This window comes from Gymnodraco acuticeps, unplaced genomic scaffold (genome assembly GCF_902827175.1).
Source record: "Gymnodraco acuticeps unplaced genomic scaffold, fGymAcu1.1, whole genome shotgun sequence".
NCBI classification, from domain to species: Eukaryota; Metazoa; Chordata; class Actinopteri; order Perciformes; family Bathydraconidae; genus Gymnodraco; species Gymnodraco acuticeps.
The window spans coordinates 234,532-253,434 of record NW_022990432.1 but is presented as its reverse complement, the minus strand read 5'-3'; the positions used below and the strand labels follow the sequence as shown (position 1 = coordinate 253,434).

Below are 18,903 nucleotides of genomic sequence, written 5' to 3'. Positions count from 1 at the left end.
CCAGGCCTACTGTTTTGAGATGTCAGGTACTCAACCTGCATTTGAAAAAAGCAGAATCTGGGTTGAATTTGATTTCCAGGCCATCGAAAACATCTCTAGTACTGAAGTGCTGCTTTCCAGGAATTATGAAGGTGTAATTTGCAGTACTGGACGTAACTGTGTTCAAACACAGGCATACTCATTTGTACACAGCTTGCTTTAAAGAGGACATATCATTCTCCTTTCCACGTCCATAATTGTATTGTGTGCCTCTACTGAGACATGTTTACATGCTTTAATGTTCAAAAAGTGCTTTTTCTCTTCGGCCACTTGTGGAGCCACTGGTTGGAAGTCAAGTGGATATTCACCATAAATACAAATGTTAACGCAAGGCCAGGCAAGGCATGCATTGACACACGTACAAAAATGCTTTACCGTGCGTTTCCATACACAGTTCTCATTCACACACATATGAAACATTCATGTGCACACACTGCTGTAAACAAACGCCCGGGTATCTGAATCATGCTTTTGAACAAACACAAAGAATCTATCTGCTAGTCTCTTTCGTTGCTTATATACTAGTTAACAGAAAAGGAGAGTATACAAAGTAGTATTATCTATTCGACGGACTCAAAGCCTATAGGACTACATTTCCCAACAGCATTTTCCCAACATGATCCCAGTGCTGCAACAACAAAGAGGACACATAGAACATCCGATATATGTGGTCTTTTTTGGCACAAATCTTCCACTTTGGGTAAAACCATACACCAAATATCTTTCTTGAATATGCATTTTGAAAACCATGAAAAACAGCCACACATGGCAGCAGAGTGGTGCAGACATAAGATGTTAAAATGCTGCTGGGAGACAAAGACCGGGGCTGTTATTGATATAGAAACTCATGCACAAGTATGTGAAGCATTCCAGTTTTAGCTAAGATAAAGATAAATGTACATACGCTGTTATTATTACACATTGAATAATAAGCACATCAGAAGTACAGGCCCAACTCTGATTGAACTGGAATGAGTAAAAGAAAAGTTAAATCACAATTTCCACAAAAAAAAAGTAATAAAAATGAAATGCTGAAGCTATGTTACATGTGAATGGTGTATGCTGTGAGTATCATGAATGATCTGTATAAGGTTTCAATTATCTGCAGTTTTAACAATGCAGAAACACATTTTAAGACTAATTTTAACGTAAAATGTCGAATTTTAGGAAATTTGTAGGGGCACCATTCATTTTCTAATCCTTAGTCTGATCCTGGTAAATGATTGTCCTTTGTCCACACTGTGAGCCACAAGTTGATCACCAAGCTTTAGCTGAGTAAAACATCAATGTTTCTCAAAAACTAAGCTTTGAGAAAGTCAACGGCTCATATTTAGCCAAAAGATTACATTTTGACCACTTCGAAGCATCTACATTTCTCAGTTTTAATGATAGTTGTGACACTGCACTAGAGTGATAATGCACCTAGGCCATTTCCAGAAGAGGCCAACACATCGTCCCGGTTGCAGCGGTATGAAGTCTACATCTTTTTGTGTATTTTATGTATGTTTAAGTCATGGCTTCTTGCTTCCTGTCACAGCACACATCATTCCCAGGATTTTTAAGTTGATAAATATTTGTGTGTGTGTGTGTTTGTGTTCCAGGGTATACAGGTTGGATACTGGGGGAAATGATTGTGGATCTATTTGTGTGTGTGCATGTGTCCATGTGTGCATGAGCTGAAGTCAAGCCTGCTCGGCGGCAGGTGAAGCAACGTCAGCTCCGGGGAACTCGGGGTTGATAAAGGAGAATCCCTGGAACTCGTCCTGGTCCAGGTTCTCAATCACTTCCTCATCGGGAGGGGTCAGCACCGGCGGGTGGCGCGTGAAAAAACGATCAAAGTTCTCGGCATCCCGGCCACACTGTTGAGGAGGGTGGGGGGGGGATGGAGTACAAGGGGGGGGGGGGGGGGAGGAGTGGGGATGGAGAGGAATGGATGCATTAGGGTGGGAGGGAGAAGGGGAGGAAAACAAAAGAAGGGGAATGGTGGGTTGAACCAGGGTGTGAGATGACATTACTTGAACATGGTTTCAAATATCATAAAAAGGTGCGAGTACTAGGGGTGAGCTTGATTTAACTCTCCATGTGGGTTGGCTAAGAGCTGATACACTGTCAGGAGAATAAATCAAGCACACCTCAGGCATATGACTCCCTTTGTGGAGATATTTGTAACATATTCAACTCCAATTTCAAACCGAACGGGGTCATTGAAGTCTCAAGCGTCCCGTGGAAGTGCACTACATTGGACAGTTTAACGCATGGAGCTTTAACTGTTTAGCAATTAATTAAAAAAAGGCATCCCACCATGGCTGTAAGTAAATAACCCCCCCAAATAAATTACTCGGTATTGCATTTCCGTTTTTACTTGGATTTAATTGGAATTTCTAACCAGTCCTGCAGGATACGGCTCAAAGCCATGACACGACTAGGCTGTAATTGTGGGTTAATTATTAGCAGCAGCTGTGGAGACCTGCTGAGATATGATAAACCCTATCAGACAACCAGTATGCTAAATACAACTGGGAATAACCAGGAATATATTCAGATATTTGATCACAATTGGAGAATGTATTTAATTGACTCAAGATATATTCTTTATAAGAGGTTTTTATCATTGGGATTTAAGGTATTTTTTTGCCTTTATTACCGATATAGTGTTGAAGGGGGAAATGGAGGGGATGACGTTGCCTGAAGTTTTCCGCAGTCGGAAATTGAATCTGCGTACTTGGCAGCGGACTCTGCATATGGGCCTGTGTCTCTAACCTTTGAGCTATCGGACCCCTATGTTGTACATTTATTATTTATTTTTCATTTATAAAGCCAACATCTATCGCATGTCTGTTTGTCCCGGGAGAAGGATTCTCCTTGGTTGCTTTCCCTGAGGTTTCTTCACATTTCCCCATTGATCTTGTTATTAAAAGTGATTATTTTTTGTTTCTATGGGAGTTTTTTCTTGTCCATTGATTAAAAGTGTTGTTTGAAGCATTTAAAACACAAGGTCAACTCTCACTATCCAAATCAAACTCCTGGCTAACAAAAGGCAAAATGAAATCATCTCAAAGAGTTATATATTGTGCAACTCACATTACGTAGAATTTGTTTTCTCGAGGAGCAATTTGGAAAAAAGTGTCATTGTTAATTTCAGTGCATTTCATTTCCTCTTTCTGACCACTGGGAATCCAAAAAGAGCTGATATACCCGCGAGATGTGCGTCCGTCTAAGTACATAAAACAAGTTATTAACTTGAAAACTATATTTTCCCGACAGTCTGTCTCATGGGGACTTCAGGCCGAGCTATTCACTGCGCGGAGCTTTAATTAACACAACAAGGATTCAGTGTCCTCTGACAACATTACCCAGAGGAAAACTACAAACTCATTAAATCTCCAAAAACCAAATGGAATCAACCCACACTGTTTATAGTTTGGGGAAATATGTGGAATGAGAAATACACCAGGGTCAAATTGTATTTGCAGCCAATTACTTGCGTCGGTTTCCACCTGTTTGGCAACGCAGATGGGAAAGATCTGCCACGTAGGAAATGAAATAAGTGTCACGAAGTTTATGAGTATAACGTCACGACACAACACCTTCGCCAAGATATTTCAATTGATGTGGTAAGCATCGCCCAAATCCTTCTCTAGTGAAAGTTTAAATACTTTTTTTTCATCAGGGATGAGAAGGGGCTTTGGATTTTGTGGTGGAAGAAGTTATCAGCTTCTTTGCTTGAGTCAAAGTACTAATACAACACTGTAAAAATACTCCATTACAAGTAACAGTACTGTACAGACAATGGTTTCTATAGTAACAGCATTAAAGTATGATCAGGAAAATATACATAAAAGGGTAAAAGTAAATAATTTGTAAAAAATGTAATTAAAATATATGAAAGGCAAAATAAACAGATCTTTAAGTCCAAGAAGCTAGGAAGTTTTCTATGCAAAAAATTACTTAAAGTTAGCAACATTTCTGCCAATTTTCTTCATAATATGTGTGTGTAGAATAGGAATCTATAAAGTACTAAAGCTTAAAGTAAAAAAGTACAATATTTCCCTTTAAATTGTAGTGGATTAGAGTAAATTAAAGTAGCATACAATGAAAATACTTAAGTAAAGTCCAAGTACCTTAGATTCACACTTAAGTACAGTCCTTGAGTCAAAAGTTACTTTCCACCAATGGGAAGGACTCATAAAACTTTGGGGCGGATCCAAACCTCAGGTCAGAAACATGAATCATGTTTCACTTTTATTAATATTGCAAGACAGGGTCTTTGCTCTCCAGGATTTTCTAGGTTAATTTGTTTTGGTAACATTTTGATAAAAACGTTATGATTTAAAATAAAAGCTGTTTAACACGTTTTTTTATGCGAAGTTTAGGTGAAGTTAACAGTAGTGCACTCCAGGACAGGTTTCATTTGAGACTGAGCCCCGGAGCATGCAAATAAACAGAAACAAACGTGAGAAAACACATAGAGGACAAATGCAAATGAGTAAGGACAGATGGGTTGATGCATGGCAGCCGTGGAACCAGATGGATGGAGCAGTGGAGGATGGATGGGTTGACTAAAGATTGCTCGATGGACGGACAGATGAACAATGATAACTTAAGACAATAGCCGTAAAAAAACATTTCGTATCTGCCAGGCGAATTAATAAAACACTTGTCAGCCATCTTGTTCTCTAGTTGGTGACTCGATGCCACATTTGAGAGATCACCTGATCAAGATTCTTCAAAAGCATTCATAAGTTAGTTTCTAGAAATGACCCTAGATTTGCAAAACTTTGCGAAAGCTACCATTATAACTTGTTGAGGTCAATGCCTAACCTAAACCGTGTTCTAACAGTTTTGCAAATCTTGGGTTACCTTCTAGACACGACCCATTCACATTGGGAAACCACAAGCAGGCAAGAATCTTATACAGTAAGGGAACTGAATAAAGCGCGACCTCAACCAGTGATAAGGACGTCAATCGGCATCAAAGCTCCTTCATAAACAATTACCAGCAGCTCACAAACACACTTTGTTTTTGTCAGAGATATTGTGAGCCTCAAAATACACACATTCTTCACCAGAACAGATCAAAGAACCACCTTCAGATGTTACACTGAACTCCAAACTTTTATGCAGGGAAAACACAACGGTTCTTCACAGAAATCTGAACCATTGTTTGTTCTCCGAAGGAAGAAGAAAGAGTGAGAGATTGCAAGCGACAGCACGGAGAGGTGAAAGACAAAAGATGTTAGAAAGACGAGATCAAACGGGAGAGAAGAGGCCGATTCAGAAGCAGAGAAGAAGAGATCAGACAACATATGTTAGCAGTCACATCAGAGGACTCTGCGGAAACACACCTCAGTGTTAAAGAACCCAGCCTGGTACCAATGGTGACCTCTAACACACACATTGGCAGCATTACCATCCATCTTCGAGCACACACACACGACCCCAGTTGGCTAGCACACACACACAGACACAGTACACACAGTACACACAGTACACACAGTACACACACACTAACCCCAGCGGGCCGAGACAGCTGCATAAAAAGCTCAACTTGAAAAAAGAAAGTATTCAGCAGCAGTGAGGCCTAAGGCTGTGTGTGTGTGAGGTTTAGTAGAAGATGACATCATTCTGACTCTAGTTATGATCAAAATAATTTTCTAGTGGAAGAATAAGGCTCGTAGCAGAAGAAAAACACAAGTTGTTTCAGGTCGCTGTGCGGACGTCCACTTATTCCCTCTCGGTTCTCTAAACTCAGTCAACCCCAACACAAGCTTTTCCAGGGACTGCACCAACATATAGAAATCAGAGTAGCGATTTAGCTCAACCTCTAAAACCAATTAGACAAATGAAAAGTCAGAACTGCTGTCAGTAGCGTTATCTTCATTAGTGTGCTATTCAACATTAAGGGACAATGACCACCTTTTCTGGCAGAAAGGTGCTGTCGGTGCGCTGAGAGACTAGCATGGATTTAATCATCTGTTTGTGCAAAGATATTGGTTTTTTCACCATCAGCATCAACTGGAAGATTCTTGCTCTGACACTTTGTATGAATGAGCTTGTCTCTGCTCAGTCCGACAGCCATATAGCGAGGAAGGAAGACGATAAAGTCACTCACTGGCAGAACATCCGGGGTCCACCCGGCCAAACTGGCTTTCGGTCTTTGATATGAAAGCGTTTGTCAGACCGACGCGGCCAAAAACAAGCTTTTCATGCGATTTATAAAGTGACGTCACCAGCACTTTTCTGACTTGGAACTTGGAGCAGCTGCACGAATAGAAAAGACACTGGTCAGTGCGCTCTTTCTGGAGGCGGCAACTCTATTCTCATTGGAGTCAATTGAAAAATATGCTGGCGCTCAGCAAAAAGTGCAATGTGGACACTCTTTTCAACGCCTTCAACTTTTTCAGTGTCCTTCTCATCCAAACGTCTCATCCTCTTCACAATAAACTTAATCTGTGCCCCTATTACCACACATCCTTCACCATCATCATCATCATTTCCAGACTTACCTATGTGCATTGTCCCATACAGAGGAGAGGAAAGAGACAGAAACAATCACATTGAAAGTGAAAAGATGAGTAAATTAACACAAAGAGAAATCAGGTGAGCATAAAATGACGTCTTTACCAGGAATTGAAACACCTGGTCTCTGCTGTTCGGGGATAGTTAGCCCTGTGCTCGACTCAAGAGACGAGATGTCATTATTTGCGGTGGAGTTGGGTTCAGTGGGGTTGGACTTACGGCTTTAGGTTTGAACGGCGGCTGAACTTCCTTGTTCTCCAGTTTCTCCCAGTCCATGTAGCGGAAGAAGCTGTGCTCCCGGATGTCCCTCTCGCCCTCGGGTGCACAGCCCAGCCGCTTCGCTGGGTGCTTCGTCATCAGCTGGACAGACAGAAGAGAAGAATTGCTATCAGTCTCTCTTCACTCTCTCTCTCTGCAAATGTTATGTGTTCACTTTGTCAGCTGTTTTGTTATTTGGTCTGTTTAAAATGTCCTTGTTGGGTTTTATTCTGTCGTCCTAACCCCATTCTTTAGTCAAGCTTTGCTTCGCTTTCTCTATCCTGATTTAGAAGTTAAAAGTATTTGGTCATACTAAATGTTAAAGGGGCCCTATTGTGTGTATTTTAAGGTTTGCATTTGTGCCTCTACTGTGTAATGTTTACATGCTTTAATGTTCAGTGCTTTATTTAAAAGAAGAAAACCTATAAAACACACTAGAGGAAAAGCTTGCAGGAATATCACAGAAGTATAACGTTAATTATTATAAAAAAAATGAATAACTAATAGAAGGCTAAATGCTACATTTAAAGATGAATGATGTTTTGACTTGTCAGAGCTAAATCATATGCATTGTTGTAAACTAAAGAGGGATCTGCATCGGATCCATGCTCACCAGTGTGCCGCTGCGAAGTCCCAAACCTTCCCTCTGGCATCATTAAAGTTTCATCTAATTTATTCCTGTCTCTTTTCGTCAGCGTTTTCGTCTATGATTCCTCCTTTCATTCATCTCTGTTTATAAATAAACGTCACCCCTTTATTTTTGTCTCGCCCTCCTTTTAACCAGCTTTCAGTTCCACTATCTATCATCTTAAACGCTGTTTCTAAAACACCAGATATAAGCCTACGAACCACCGCCTGCAGAATGCATTTTGTTTTTCTTTTAACGCAGAAGTTTTCCAGAGGCACAATTAAGGACCGTTTACTGTGTGTGTCCACACAAAAGCTTAAGAGCAGCATCAAGGCGACTGACGTCAGAATGAGTGTGTGTGTGTGTGTGTGTGTGTGTGTGTGTGTAGGTGGGTGTGCCTCCCTCAGGAGCAGCAGTCATAACTCATTACATTAGAACTAAAATAACATTTTCCACGGGTCAGTCAACCTTACACTGAACACACACACACACACACACACACACACACACACACACACACACACACACACACACACACACACACACACACACACACACACACACACACACACACACACACACACACACACACACACACACACACACACACACACACACACACACACACACACACACACACACACACACACACACACACACACACACACACACACACACACACACACACACACACACACACACACACACACACACACACACACACACACACACACACCTAAATTAACAGGCATGCCGAAAGTCAACAATTGAGTAAGAGTAATTTAATTAATAAGTAATTTATATAAAATAAATGTAAGTGTTTGTTTGGAATAACAACGTCTCTCTCTCTGTAACCTTCGTCCACCTGATTCTTTGAACCTCTCTTGATGTCCACTTGTATGTCTTCATATCTCTTGTTGTTGGACTTTGATATAAATGTGTCTTGCCCTGTAATGTGCACAAGTTTCAAGGTGACTCCGTGTTGTGGGCACACTTAAAACCACACATGTGCTGCTAGAGTACATTTGAAATATTTTGTTACAACAGCCCCAAAAAAACCCAAAAAAGGTTCAATAAAGAAGGCTTATTTACTGACAAGAAGTGCAGTCAAAACATTGCATGTAAACTACCTGGCGCACTGGAGCTCTGCATTTGTGCCCTTGTATAGGTACATTGTAAAAAAAGGCTCCATATTGGCCTCTCATAACAAAATATACAAATAAATCATTAACGGAAACCGAAGCACAAATAATTCAATTTACTGAATATATAACAAAAAGCCACAATTCATCATCATGTCAAGAAGACAAAGTAAGACATTTTGGCTCGTACGTCATCTCTTATTTGTGTTTATTTTGAGTCTGTCAACAAATCAGGTGACTGCAGCTAATCTCCTCTGAAGGGAGTCTTGGTGGATCCTCACTGCGTGCATTCAATTAGGAGAACGGCACATTCAGTGGACCACAAAGCAGCCGGACCGAAACAGGTCACTGATTGCAGGAAGTAATGACACACAGCATGACTGTCTTCCTCTGGTCACTCAATGGTAACAGGCTGTATTCGCCATCTGGTAAAACTGGGCCTACCTAGTTCCTATACAATCATGGTATTTGTTTTAATATATAAGCTGACGGGATCAAACAATGTCATTATTTCAATGCTATTTTCATCATTTTAAAATAACTAATTATGTGTCAAGACATAATGTTTTATGTTATTTTTTACATTTGTGACTCCACTTGCACAAAGTTAGTGAAGTAGTTTGTGCTCATGCAGTGCAGATGGTGCAGGAAGTTTGGTAAATTTTAGCATACAATGGCATCGCTCATTGGCATAAGAGAAAAAAGTGTTGTTTTGATTAATATCATTGCATTACTTTAAGTTGATTACATACTTAACGGTATTGTAGAACAGCATATATGTACCAGCAGTGCTTAATTTGAGGTTTAACGGGTTAAACAGCGCGGGCACATGGAACAAAAGAAAGAAAGAGAGATTTTAATAGTTTTATTATTATTCATATATTAATGAATCTACATTTCAGTCTCAGCTTTAAACACCAAAATCATTGAATAATTATATAGTGACAGTTATTGTTTTATGAAGTCATAGCCTTCTTGTCGTCATCATCATGCTCTCTCAGCGTATATGCAGGAATCCTGAAGTCACATGTAAAACCTTTTAAGACCTTTTTTAAGACCCTTTCCGTACATTTTAAGACCTCATCGCAACTTCGAGTTCTAACCGGTTACATTGGCGACACACTTTACCTCACATTTACTATATTGATTGTAAGATAGCACAACTAAACAGAGTGCAGACAGACTACTGAAGCCTCCTCTCCACATGAACTTCAACCTCTCTGTGAAGGTCAGGTTTAATGCAGTATGTTGCTTCTGTACTCTGTGCTCTATCATTCCAGTAGAACTCCTCAGAAACCATTAGAAACCAGTATTTGACCAATAAACAAAACAATTGACAAAACTTTGAACTATGAAATATATTAAACTTTGGTGAGCTTCAGCGGGGTAATGCCATATAGGAGCTCTCTCTTAAATTGGGCTGGGGCTGTCCGGGGCTAAGCCCGGCACATAGGACGATGCTCTGACGTCATCACCCTCACACATTTGTCATATGTTTACAAAAAACGATATATATGTTAATACTTTTCTCGTTCTTAATATAGACTATATTTTGGGTCGATGTGTTGACCTGACTTTAAAATAGCAGATCTCTGTGACCGGATATAGTTTGGCTTAGACCCCGGCCCCACGAGGACGCATACAGTAAAACCAGTAAAACGCATACGCAAACGCATACGCAAAAAAGTCTTCCGTTCACACGCATTCGATTCATTAACGTGTCCGTTCACACTAGACCGCTGGAAATGCTGGAAACGCTGTAGTACATATGCCAGGCCTGTAAGTGGCGCTGCTGCCGCCACAAAATACACCAAAAGCAGCGAAGAAGACCACGGAGCATGGTTGTCATGGTTGCCCTTCTGTTTACGTTATGCCATGGATGTATAATAAGAACGCGTTATGCGTATGGCACGGTAATCTAACAAACATGTGTGCAATCTTTTTTTGCTTGTATGTGGTGTGTTGCAATTACACGGTTCTTCGCTGACTTGCACAGCAAAGGTGGCAACACATTTCTTCTTTAAGGAAAACACTAAACATCCTCTTCCTCTGGATAATCGATACACTGCATTCTCACCTGAATGACGTCATGCTGGTGATTACACCATTTAAAAAACTGAGCCACACTAAATGCATTGCAGAACACAATAGGGAACTGCATTGGATAACAAAAAGCTGTGCGCCTTTAAGTTTGTTAAAACGCACTTGCATAATTACTCTTTGTTGTAGAATCATGTGGTTGAACACATCATGATCCTAACACTCCAGAATATACTGCAGTGGCAGCTTAAGCCTGTGTGTGTGTGTGTGTGTGAGAGAGAGTGTTCTTGTTCACGTCTGGGTGGTGTGGCACATTGCTGGCTATGAAATATGGATGCTGGTCAGGGCTGAAGCAGGGGAGTGGAAATGTCTCCGATCACTCCCTTTCCACACATGACACACACACACACACACACACACACACACACACACACACACACACACACACACACACACACACACACACACACACACACACACACACACACACACACACACACACACACACACACACACACACACACACACACACACACACACACACACACACACACACACACACACACACACACACACACACACACACACACACACACACACACACACACACACACACACACACACACACACACACACACACACACACACACACACACACACACACACACACACACACACACACACACACACTTAGTACCGTTCAGTGTGTGGGCATTGGTATAATAAAGGAAATAGGCATTAAACAGATTTAATTTACATCAAGCTGAAAGGGAGTCAACTAAAACATCTACGGAAATGATCTTAACATGTGTTGGTGTCAGTCATTCAGAACCAAACAACCAGGGCTTCTTTCCTAGACTTCTACACTTCTGAATCCACAACATACTTGGCAATACACACATTCTAACAGTCAATACTAATAATAAGTTCAATATTTGTTGTTTAACTCTTTAACTGTTGTGCAAATAAAAAAAATGAGTTTGTATGTTTTGTTTGTCGTTTGTAAGGTCAAGAGGATTTCAATGTTCATTTTAGTAGTTTATGAATTGTATTTATAGAGGCAGGCACACACACATGGACACACACATGCAGTGTAGACAAACACACATGGACACAAACATACAGTACGCATACAGTACAGCATGGACACACACATGCAGTGTAGACAAACACACATGGACACATACATACAGTACAGCATGGACACACACACATACAGTGTAGACAAACACACATGGACACAAACATACAGTACGCATACAGTACAGCATGGACACACACACATGGACACACGCATGCAGTGTAGACAAACACACATGGACACAAACATACAGTACGCATACAGTACAGCATGGACACACACACATGGATGCACACATACAGTATGGAACACACACTCATGTACAGTTTAGATACACACACAAAGACACATAAACATACATTACAGTATTGGACACCACGGTGGGATTTTCACGGAGGCCATGACGGCCATGGCCGTCGTAGCCCCTCGGTCTGGCCGTTATGCCCCACAAATAATTGTACGTCCTACGGCCACCATGGCCTTTGGGCCCCTCACACTGTTAAAATCTTGAAGTTGCTTTAAAAGCGTCAGAACAGTGGTTTCTGAACTGCATTATGCTGCGTTCACAACGGACGCGATGCGAATATTCACATTGCTCTAACCGCTGGAGTTTCACCCGGTTTCACCGCGGCTGTCAGCTGTGTTTACTCCTGTCACAGGGTGCGCTGGAGAGGGGGCGGGGCTTATATCCATGTAAATACTGTGGTGGAAACCAACTACGACAAACTTATCCTATTTTACCGTGATTTAATTGTAATACATGTTTCAAAATGATGCCGAATTAATTAAATACTGGTAACGGTTAGTAAAAACCATGCTTTGACAAGTGTGCAGACAAGACGGCATGCGAAAAACCTTTTAAAATGCGTGTTTTCTGAATGGAGATCGGATCGATCAGGCTAAACTAACGTTGTAGCTGCTCCATCCAAACTCACACCAACGTCCTAAAGACAGACATGACACAGACAGTCTGTGATATACACACACACACGAATGATGTATGTGCAGAGTTTGACCCTTGAAGGCTGTTTCTTCTGCTCTGAAATGGAATCTATTTGTTACATATTAATAGAATTTTTGATTTGATTTCAGATTTGTGAATGGGAAAAGTAGTAGATGGAAAGCATACCAAACACTAATTATTCAAAGTAAAGTATTTCATTTTATATACGGTAATACTAAGGAGGCATAGGCCTATAGGATGATATAATGTTTGACATTATTGATATAAAAAAAGTGATGTCATTCGTGTGTTCATCAGAACGTTTATTTATTTGTAAGCTCCAAATCCAAATGTTTCCCTCAATGGCCTTTCCGCCCTGAAAAAATGTGTGACACCAAAGGCCAAATGGCCTTGCCCCTAAAATGACGAAAATCCAAACCTGATGGACACACACACACACACGGATGGATGCACATATACATTATAGACACACACTTGGACACAAAAGTACACACGCATACAGTATAGACACATACACACATCAATATACACACACACACACTTTCTCACACTGAGACACTTATACGTGTTCATAATTGTACACATTTGCACACTACGGAGTCACGTGAACAGAGACATAAACAGGCACACGCTTGGACTCACACATACAGTAGAGACAAACCCACATGGACACACACAGAGTATAGACCCTCACACACTGACACACACGGACACACACACGGACACACACACAATATCCATGCAGTGAGTTAACCCGGGCAGTGCTGGCAGCGCAGTGGGGGCTGTGGGGGCGGACGGAGGCTTTCACGCTCTACTGAACATCCACTGTCGTAGCACTACAACCCAGGAATCATCACTAATACATAAAACAGCATGTGTGTGTGTGTGTGTGTGTGTATGTGTGTGTTAACATATATGTCATCAATTTGCTCATGAACGCCCTAGCTTTAATATTAAGCGTAACAAAGTCATGCTGTCATCGCCCGTGCGTGTCTTAACTCACGCCTGAACTGTACGTTGATGGTAATACACGTGTATGTATGTGTGTGTGTGTGTGTGTGTGTTCATACACAATAAATACAAATCTGTGTTTGTGTTTACAAGTTCATTCAATGATGTCAACATTTGTTTGTTTATAAGTGATATATACATAATGAGGATTGATAGTGATACCATCACAGGGAGATGACGTGCTGTGTGTAAAAGAAAATCTAAACATACTGTACATCTCCAAGTGTGTGTGTCTATGTTTGGGTGTGTGCAGTTTGTCGTGGTCAGTGAAGCGTACAGTTTGGAGATGAGAGGTGGTGGTTTGATAGAGAGGACACACTCTGTTTATAGCAGTAATCAGCTGACACACACACACACACACACACACACACACACACACACACACACACACACACACACACACACACACACACACACACACACACACACACACACACACACACACACACACACACACACACCACACACACACACACACACACACACACACACACACACACACACACACACACACACACACACACACACACACACACACACACACACACACACACACACACACACACACACACACACACACACACACACACACACACACACACACACACACACACACACACACACACACACACACAATTCCAGTTGGGAAGTGTCAGGGTATAATTTGGTATTGGCCAATGTTTTTGAACAGAAGTGGCCACAGTCAACTGAGCACACAGCACAGGCTTTGCCTATTAGCGCATTTCTGTGTGTGTGCGTGTGTGTGTGAGAGACAGAGAATATGTGTGTGTGCTTGTCTGTGTGTGTGAGAGATAGAGGGGATGTACAATGAAAAGAGCAAAACAGCGGCTTAACAATGAACACTGCGGAGAGAGAAGGACGGGAGAGGAGAGCATTATAACAGACAGGGGGAGAGAGAAAGGGGGGAGAGAGAAAGAGAGAGGGGGGAGAGAGGGAGGTAGAGATGGAAGCAAGTCAGATAACGAGAGCGGACAATGTTGTTTCACTCCAAATAAATGTTCCCCCACAATGGTTTTAATTATGCTGATAATTGTGATGTCCTTCTCTTCCTCCTTCCCACGTTCACCTCCTTCTTCTGGGTCCTGCTTCCTTTCCTCTGACAAATGTAATACCCTACCAACTCTATTCCTGTGTGTGTGTGTGTGTGTCACAAAGAGATGGAGCAATGCCAAAAAGAAGGCAGGTTTTGTGAGAAGGGAGCAAGGTTGAGCTCACGAGACGGACAAGGACTTGTGCTTTACCAAGTGTGTGTGTGTGTGTGTGTGTGTGTGTGTGTGTGTGTGTGTGTGTGTGTGTGTTTGCACTCACCCCTTTACAGATAGCGACAGCCTCTTTGGACATTGACTTGGGATAGGAGACGTGATGCTCCATAATGGACTGAAATAACTCATCCTCATCTTCACCGTCAAATGGAGGCTGAAGAGGAGAGGAGAGAGGAAATAAGGAGAGGAGGAAAAGGAACAAGAGTGGGCAGGACAGGACAAATGGAGGACATTTAAATTGAATCATTAAACCTTTTTCTCCTCAGAATCAAACACCACTAAGTACTGTAGTACTGGCACATTCACAATATGCACTCCAAATGAGATATCCAGGATTTGGAAATGTCACATCTACGCTAACAATTATTAATGCCATGAGAGGAAAACTCATCAAGGGGTTTAATTTAATAGCTAACCTTTCATTAGCACAATGTCACATTTTAAAGGCTAAGATCACAAGTGTTTGTGTTTTGTCACATTCAGTCATGAATACAAATGCTGTATAAGGAGGAGTTTTATCGCACAAAGTTTCTATTTATAAAACTTTGTATAAGACACACATCGAACACACACAGACTGACCTGTCCAGCTAGCATCTCATAGAGCAAAACTCCAAAGGCCCACCAGTCCACAGACTTTCCATAAGGTTGATAGGCTATGATCTGAAATATAAGACACTTTGTTCAGGAAAATGTATCAATTAAATCTATAGCAAAAGCAGAGTGCATGAATGAGCCCTTAACAGAAGAGTGAGCATTTAGGACTTCCTGGTTCCCTCGTCTCAGGTGCTGTTTACACGGGAACGAAAAGGGTTGTATCCGCTACTTTTTTCTTTTGTATAGCCCGTTCGTTCACACGAGGCCATAACGGAACCGTGGAAACGGACCCCTAAAATGATAACGGGTCCTAAGGTGGATAGATCTGCGGACGGAACGCTCTGGGGGGGCAAACGGCTCCGTGTGTACGCCCTATACGATCATTTCCTGATAACGATGAAGCCATAGCCCCACCTCCACACACACACACACACACACACACACACACAACACACACACACACACACACACACACACACACACACACACACACACACACACACACACACACACACACACACACACACACACACACACACACACACACACACACACACACACACACACACACACACACACACACACACACACACACACACACACACACACACACACACACACACACACACACACACACACACACACACACACACACACACACACACAGTAAGGAGAGGGAGCAAATCAGACTGAGTCTACGGCTGCTGACTCATTGTCTTGGGTCCGCCCAGAAGTGAAACTGGCCAATGGAAAACTGCCAACTCACTGGCTAGCTCGCCCAGAAGTGAAATCGCCAATAATAAATAGCTAGGGAGGAGGAACCGACACAACTCCTCCCCACTTGTGTGTATAAATAATATGATATTTCGATGCTCGGGGCCCTTCTGACTGACCGTCTCGGTGTAGCACGGTAGTGGAATTGAGCCCAGAGTACTCTGTAAATTGTATTGTGTCTTTTGCCATTAAAACAGATTATTGTTCAAAATTGTATCCTGGTGCTCTTAAATTCCTTCCTTTTATGATTTAAACCAGCTCATCAAAAGGACACGCGGAGCCGAGGTGGGTTTCAGACATCTCCAACAGTATGATAAAGCTGTGTTTGCCACAGATCTTATTTCCTGTAATATTCCAAAATCAGATCATCAATCAAATCCCTTTGCCTACAAAAATACGTCATCACTGCACCACTCAATGCAAGGCAGGGAATAAAGAGAAAATGTGTTACAAACAAGTTAAAAACCTCAACATACATATTAAATAAAACATGTCCACAGGCCAGAAACACACTCTACCTCAGGAGCTATGTAGTCCGGTGTTCCACAGAAGGTCTTGGTAGTGACGCCGTCATTCATATTTTCTTTACACATGCCAAAATCTGCTATCTTAATGTGACCCTCGCAGTCCAGCATCACATTGTCCAGCTTCAAGTCTCTACAGGAGGAAAAAGCAACGTTAGCAACACACGATTCATGACCCAGCATGGACCAAGAAGGCTCATCATAGCACCATTTTCTTTATTCTACGCTACAGTTTTCTTCTCCTCTGCATCATTGTTGTTATTTTTCCTTGGGAGTTTAATAGGGAATGATGCAGTGCTTAACGCAAGAGGTCGAACTGGGGTTACACTAAAGCAGATGACAGATCCTGATTTGCAGTTAGGAGGACTGCATTATTTGTGGGGGTGGATTCTCAGCGTGAGATTATAAAGGAACCAGTTGATTGCAGTTGAAGGTCTAAAGGTCAGAAAATGTATTTTTCTTCAGTACCAACTGAGGGGGAGTTGAGGTCACCAAATATGGTGAATTCTGAATTTTATAGATTCATATCCAATGAAAAAGTACTTTTTCCTGCAGTTCTCTATTGCATAATTTAAAATATATATATATTTGCAAATATTGCAAATAGGAGTGTGCTGAAATAATCCTTTAAAGGTGGGGTAGGTCATTTTGGAGAAACCAGCTCGAGTGCGCTCGAATTTGAAAATACACAGCTGGAAAAAATCTGCCACTTCCTCACAGAGCCCCTCCTCCAACACACACGAACGCGCACATGACCAATGAGGGCACGAGATAAGTTTGTGCACAGATGGAAGGCTGACAGGCAGGTAGGCCATCCAGTTACTTTAGCCGGGCCGGCTAAAATGATTGGTGGTGCTTTTTACAGCACTACGGCTTCCACAGATGAAATGTTGTTATGGATTTTTTGTCAAAGCACTTTATATATATATAGATATTCATTGCTATCGGGATGTTAAGAGCATTCCATGGAATATAACAAAAAGTATATCTCGAGCCGGTTTCTCAAACTTAGCTACCCCACCTTTAAAGGTTCAACATATTAAAAGGAACTACAAAAAACGAACTAAAACTGCAGCGCTTCAATGCTTAAGACACACACTTCCTATATCATAAAGTTGTAAAGATATTTTTGGGTTGTTCCAGTAGTTCATTTAAATCCATATCTCCCAATTCCTTTTGCAATAAAAGACATCGTTTAACACATTGCAAATCCTCCACGATACATTTTGTATTTTGTTCATATGTCTAGTATGTTGTGGGATAGAGGTTACCTGTAGATGATGCCCTTTAGATGCAGGAAAAACAGACCAATGGCTATCTCGGCAGCGTAGAATCTACACACAAACACACAGAAACAAAAGCAGTAATTAGAAAGAGTCTGAGAGAAAGGACAAGAGGAAAACAGATGGATAATTTGTGTGTGTGTGTGTGTCCACGCAAAGTTCAGTGCTGTCTCTTCAAGGCCAGAGAGCGGCTGATAAGATCAACAGGAGGAGTCTCAACACACTAACCACGCAGTCAACTGTGTGTTTGTTTGCGTGGGCGTGCACAATCAGTGTCCGTTTGTAAAGTGCACCTAAAATATGTCAGGAGGCATTTCAGAGGCGTGGGGAAGCAGTGTGAGAGAGCTAGTTGGACGTTATGTACGTGATCAGAGGGGAGTTGCCGCAGCAGGAAGCTAACATGGCTTTAACAGTCATACACAGGAAATACAAGACACTGGGACAAAAGTTCAAGGCATCGTTATTATCCAGGGAGCAGTGTGTCCTGAGTGTGGAGTGGTGCAGTGATGGCACATTATTGTAGGCCAACTTGGAAGATAGCATCGCTAGGGCTCACTTGACAAAAGCCAATGGTTTTAATTATGCTGATAACTGTGATGTCCTTCTCTCCCTCCTTCCTCTGGGTCCTGCTTCCTTTCCTCTGACAAATGTAATATCAGGATTTTTCCATTGGATTATGGAATAGATACAGCGTAAATGCAATTGCCAAAAGTAAATAGCTAATGTAATGCTACAAACAAACTACATGACGATCGAATGAC

General features: G+C 41.6%; 1 protein-coding gene across 1 annotated transcript in view; it reads right to left on the bottom strand.

The window, feature by feature from the left end:
* Window positions 1–236: 236 nt before the first annotated feature.
* Window positions 237–18,903, bottom strand: part of LOC117551971 (protein kinase C beta type-like) — a gene marked incomplete at its 5' end in the record, with an annotated part of 55,639 nt that continues 36,972 nt past the window's right edge. The window contains 6 exon segments of the mRNA XM_034225077.1: window positions 237–1,898; window positions 6,778–6,918; window positions 15,012–15,119; window positions 15,547–15,627; window positions 16,854–16,992; window positions 18,131–18,193. Coding sequence (XP_034080968.1) covers window positions 1,722–1,898; window positions 6,778–6,918; window positions 15,012–15,119; window positions 15,547–15,627; window positions 16,854–16,992; window positions 18,131–18,193 — 709 coding nt within the window. The 3' untranslated portion in view covers window positions 237–1,721.